The sequence below is a fragment of the Triticum aestivum genome, chromosome 7B, assembly GCF_018294505.1.
Source record: "Triticum aestivum cultivar Chinese Spring chromosome 7B, IWGSC CS RefSeq v2.1, whole genome shotgun sequence".
NCBI lineage: Eukaryota > Viridiplantae > Streptophyta > Magnoliopsida > Poales > Poaceae > Triticum > Triticum aestivum.
Genome location: NC_057813.1, coordinates 426,420,512 through 426,426,112, shown reverse-complemented (window position 1 = coordinate 426,426,112; position 5,601 = coordinate 426,420,512). Strand labels below are relative to the sequence as shown.

At 43.1% G+C, this 5,601-nt stretch overlaps 1 protein-coding gene across 4 annotated transcripts; it reads left to right on the top strand.

Moving 5' to 3' along the window:
* The first annotated feature begins 656 nt into the window (after positions 1-656).
* Positions 657-5,004, top strand: LOC123155945 (uncharacterized). Of its 4 annotated transcripts, XM_044574096.1 has the most exons (6): positions 714-827; positions 927-1,171; positions 1,806-1,933; positions 2,038-2,864; positions 2,950-3,017; positions 4,515-5,004. In XM_044574096.1, the coding sequence occupies exons 4-6, from the start codon at positions 2,038-2,040 to the stop codon at positions 4,520-4,522; spliced, it is 903 nt and encodes a 300-aa protein (XP_044430031.1). In that variant the 5' UTR covers positions 714-827; positions 927-1,171; positions 1,806-1,933; the 3' UTR covers positions 4,523-5,004. The 4 variants fall into 4 exon arrangements, with proteins under 4 accessions (XP_044430029.1, XP_044430031.1, XP_044430032.1 ...); XM_044574094.1 differs by lacking the exon at positions 4,515-5,004 and having other exon boundaries at positions 657-827; positions 2,950-4,145; XM_044574097.1 differs by lacking the exon at positions 714-827 and having other exon boundaries at positions 927-1,214.
* Positions 5,005-5,601: the final 597 nt, after the last annotated feature.

The following is a 5,601-nucleotide window of genomic DNA, read 5'->3' as shown; positions in this document are numbered from 1 at the left end:
ACCGTCATCCGCTCAAGACATTGCTCTTTGTCTGCCTCGACAACAGGATCAGCCTGCGTACGTGGTGAGATCGCAACGCATGGTTGGAAAATATGAGAGAGAGAGAGAGAGAGAGATTGACAACGGCGACTAACGGCGAGCACGGTCGACCGCGGGTAGAAAAACAGATCGATAGCGGCGGCGAGGAAAGAAGAACAAGAAATAGGATATGCTGATATGGCCCGCGATTGATTACCATACATAAATTTATTGTGTGATGTGTTACCAAAGAAGAGATTGATTACCACAAGGTGAATTGATTGTATTACCAAAAGATTTGGGCTTTTTCAGCCTGACGAAAATTATTGTAAATAAAAAACCGGGAGGAAAATCGGTGGAGGGGGAGGGAATCGGTGGGGGGTTGAGGATATCGTAAGGGGAGGTGTGACAAAGAGCGGGCAACGTAAGAGGAGAAACGGAACACTCCGTTTCTTTTAGGTAGTATAGAGACTCTTAGACTGTAGATGACATAATTAGATACAACCAGCTCTTCGTCACGAGGGCCGACATCTTACATGTTTTTTTAGGGAGCGAGGAGTTCCGTAAAAAAAAAGTCCTCCCCGATAAAAAACAGAAGGAAAAGGGGGCAAGCGATCAATTTGACAAAGAAAGGTGGGGCAAAATATAAAATCGCCACAGTGACGGGCCAAAAACCCTAATAAATCCGGATCCAGCGAGTGCGAGACACCCATCCTAAGATTGCGGCGGCCGGGGGGCGCGGCGGGCCCGTGCACTCGGTAGCGGCTGCGGGGCGCGGCGTGCCCGTGGACACCGGAGCGGCGGCCCCGGTAACTACTCGGCTTCCTCCTCCCTGTGCTGTCTGCCCCGCAATGTCTTCTCTGACTTCACTTCCTTGTCATTGGCAACTGGTGGTGCCGTGGTGGCAGCACCGTGCACAAGAGCGGCGACTGAAGAGCGTACAAGGAGGCGGCGCGGTACCGGCGTGCAGCCCCTGCTCCGCGTCAAGGGTTTGGCGGAGGTGGCACTGCGAGCAATCGAGGGAGAAACGAGAGGGGCCGACGCCTTCTTGCGTTTTTGCCACGGTGTGGATTGCAGTAGCGACCAGGGTGGTGGCGACGACCAGGGCCCCTGCTCCTGGCTGCGCAACAGGAACAAGCGATTGGCTGCCAAGGTGATTCTCCGGGCGAAGAAGCCGCCAAACCATCCCTTTTCCTGTATGTCTATGTGCCCCCTAGCTCTGCTTAACTACGTCTTTTCAGATTTGTGGCTTTTCGATTTTGTAAATATGTGCACTTATAATTTTCTCAATCTTCTCCGATTTGTATGTGTCCACTCTTTGATATAAGATGTAACATGCCATGACGTTTCATTGCCATGTTGCTAGAATCATGCATTACAATACACTGAATTTGTACCATTATAGGCAATTATAGCATAGCTGAACACATGATGGCTGGTATATGCATTTAATATCATATATAGTACTCCCTCCGTTCGGAATTACTTGTCGTAGAAATGGATGTATCTAGACATTTTTTAGTTCTAGATACATCCATTTGTCGTAGAAATGGATGTATCTAGACATTTTTTAGTTCTAGATACATCCATTTCTGCGACAAGTAATTCGGGACGTAGGGAGTAGTATAGGAGACATGCTTATATCACCATGCTCGATGTCTTGTTATATCTGGGGAAATCAAGTAGACAGTATCAATCGATATATTCTTGCAATGCTGTTAACTGAGTTGCTTCTTGGGAAGGTTATCTTCTGTTTATGACTTTTTGTCTACCGTCATGCTATTCAGGGGTGCAGTTGTTGCTCATCGCCATCTACCTTCTGTAATCCCATCTCCTACAATCTTCGCGTTTACGATCACTGTCACCTCCTTTCTTAGTCAGCACGGAGGCAGTTGTGGTTGTCTGATACGAGGCGGTATGCTTCCTAAATCTGCTCAGTTATGTTCTTTTTGTTTGGGCTGTACATCATATTAAACATAGTGTCTCTAAACCATTGTCTTTCCTTTTTCCTGTTGCCAGATGGCTGCTGCACCCAATGCCTTCTCGGCTCATTTGGAGAAGTGGATCGTTGAGCAGATAAAAGATTCCATCTTTTTTGTGAATGTCTTTCCCAACTTGAACTACAAAGAGGATTTGGAAAATCTTATGGCTGCGGTGAAAACTGTTCCAGTGAAGAAAAGAGAAGAGGTGCTGAAACAGGGACAATGTGGCACTGGCTCTGTTGTGGGAGTTACAGAAGATGAAATCACCATCCTATCAAGTGCCCATCTCATTGAGCATGTCTTCACAGTTTCAAAGCCCATTTCCGTTCGCGACGCCAATACGTATTTCTATACAGATGTACTTTGCGATCACTATGAGGCTAGTTTCAGTGAACCTGGGCAAAGGAGACATAGTGAAAGGCAGTATGGCGCAGCTACAATTATTGGCATAGATTGTGCACAGGACCTGCTCCTCATCTCCGTCCCACGAGTGAATATCAGGAACTTGGCGAGGAAGTGCACTTCCAATCATCCTCCTCTTACCTTCAGTTCAGTCCCTCCAGTGCAACTTGATGAGTGTGTTATGCTCTCGTGGCCTCCATTGCAGCACCGGACTGTGGTTAAGGGTAGTATCTGTCACATGAAAAGAGCACTCTATGATTTAGTGAAGGAGGAGAACAACCCTGTTGGGTATGGGATGAATCTCATGCAAGTAAAGATCGCGAGTGAGAAAGGGAGCTCTGGTATTGGATGGCAGGGGAAATGTTATTGGGATCCTACATGGAGGCTTGGGAGGTCCATTCTCTTACTTTGTCTTGCTCTGTCGCATACTACCGTTCCTGAGAAAATATGGCATAGATCCGTGTAAGTTATCACATTTATGTTCTAATTTTGTGTACTTTTGTCAAGTTGTAAATATCATTGACAATGACCTGTGCATAATATTCAGGTGTGGGGTAGTAATTTGTCCATGCTCATTCCTGTCCAGAGGACATGCCACTCCCACTGCTATTGGTGGTAAGTTATCCACGTCTTCTTATTGCAACCCATCCTTCACGCTTACATGTGGCTAGGTATTCCTATTGTAGCCGCCAAAAAAAGGGTATTCCTATCCTATTCTAGTTGGCTGTTTCTTTATGTTGTTAATTGGTTGTGTTACAAAGCAAAGTCTATAAATCAATAAGAAGGTTGTAATTTTTTTGCAGCACATCTTATGGATGTGAATAGTACCTTGTGTTTGAGGGGAACTGTGTGAACACTTAGCTGCAGATGTACTAGAACTGTATGAACTTAGTTCTCTCGATCATCCAATATAGAGTAACGGTCTATAGAAAAAATTCCATGTTCCCTTGAAGCTGATATGGCTGTGACAATAATTTTCTTACTATACAGCTCACAGTGAACATAATAAACTGGTATGTACAAAATAAAGAGCGATCGGTATATGATTGCAATACCTTCAGCACGGAAGCGTTGTTATTGCCAGTTGTACACACATCATTTTGCAAAGCAGTGGTGATAATTTCTTTAGCGTAGAACTTTTTGAGTTTAAACCTTGCATTTGAACTATATAAGGCAACAGATTATCCTAAATAGCCTATCAAGCCTGGTGATTTTTTTTAAAAGGTGGAGAAAAGATTCACCCTTATTAGAAAAGAAAAGTTACTCTTGATGAGGCATTACAGCAAACCCGTTGTGGATGGGTGTCACAAAGACATGCAATGCCCTGACCTAAATGCTACAACCCTCAACCCAGGCTTAATCATCTTTTAATGGAAAGATATCTAATCCAAGTAACTGGTATGCACATATTGTTAAGAATGTAATTAATACTTAATTAGCAAGTCAATTCTAGATTGTTCAAACTGATATTAGAGATAAAGACGAGGAAGAGGGAGCGGTTTCCATACCTTATTTCCTTCTGCTATCACGCCATTGACAGCGTGTTCCGTCAGTCAGAGCAGAGAATAGGGTGCGCTGTAGAGTGCATGGATCTGGGGGATGGTGCAGAGGGGGCAGCGGAGGAAAGGGGCCAGAAGCTACATCAGATTAGCAGAACCCACCTAGCGAAACCCAAAGCGCCAAGTCTTTTCACACAGTATTGATCCACATGTGACCTCTGGATTTTCCCCGCAAATAATAATTGTAAGCGCTTGATTCATGGGACAGGGTATTCTTTCTTTAATCAGTTAATCTAATTGGCTCATTTTGTATGTTGTGAACTGGTGGACTACGAAGAAAAACCTACGGGAATGCTGTATCCTTTGTAGTCCTGTGGATATGAACACATTACTGCAGTTGGTTAGTCGATTCGCTTATTTAACTTTTGTTAGAAATTTACTAAGTATAGGAAAACAGCATAAGATACTAAGATCAATTATTTAGCCATATCCTTCATATTAATCTGGAAAGGTTAATTGTCAATTTTCTGTGTCCATTATACATAACCTGATGTTGCTTTAATTCTATATATATTTGATTTCCAGTTTGTCTTCTCACTTGGTTCTACTGTAGTTTCTTGACAGCAATGTTGGTTCCGATTGCTTCATTGGCAAGTACATGCACAAATGGAGACCACCCTGCAGCAGTTCATAAAGTTGGAGTCAAGTTATCTCTCTGTTGACAAACATTATCTTACGTCGCTCTCTGGTTTGAACTCCATGTTAGGATACACTACGTGACGTTTCTGTCTTATCTAAACCGAGCTCTGCCTTCTGTTACCAGTTGAGTTTATGAGTTACGGGGTCCACAGGGCCAACCTTAGGCATCGATGCTATTTTGCTTAAGATATACTCCCTTCGCTCCAAAATAGATGACCCAACTTTGTACTAAAGTTAATACAAAGTTGGTTCATCTATTTTGGAACGGAGGGAGTACGTATGACTTTCTGCATGGTCAGTTCTTTTTTCTGGGTTTAATCTGAATGGTATCCCCGTTGGTATTGACTTCTTGGAATGATTTATTTATCTATGGCATATGTGGCCGTGATTTGCAACTGAAGAAATTGGAAAGTGGCCGGCGTATATAACCCCTTCGGTATCTGCCTCTAGGTCCGAACTGGAATCCCGTGGTGGGGCTTCACGTGCCACCGCGGTCGACGTCCGTGCCACTTCCATAGCGGCCTGGTCACGTCAGTGGCGTCTTAGAGCATCTCCAACAGGCGCGGTTGGAATAACTTATTTTATGCTTGCTCCCTTCTATAAAAATATGGTACGCTATAAAAATACAGTACGCCGTTGGCGTATTCTCAGAAAAAGCGTGTTCAGCACAAAACAACATTTCTCGCTTAAAATAGAACTAAAAAGATAAAACACATAAAAATAAATCAACAATAAAATAGTTCAATTATTATTACAACTCAAACAAATAATTTATCTTTCAATATAATAAATAGTTCAACAATACAACATCAAACTAGCCTTGTCGCTCATTTCATGCCACCACTTCTTGATTAGATTCTTTTGTAGATTATCATGCGTCCCAACAACTCATATAGAGAATAATCTAAATCTTGCTCATGCTCATTCTCGATGATTATATGGACAAGTGATGATTATACAGGCAAGTTATTGTCAGGGGGTGAATGAGAGTTTTTTTATAT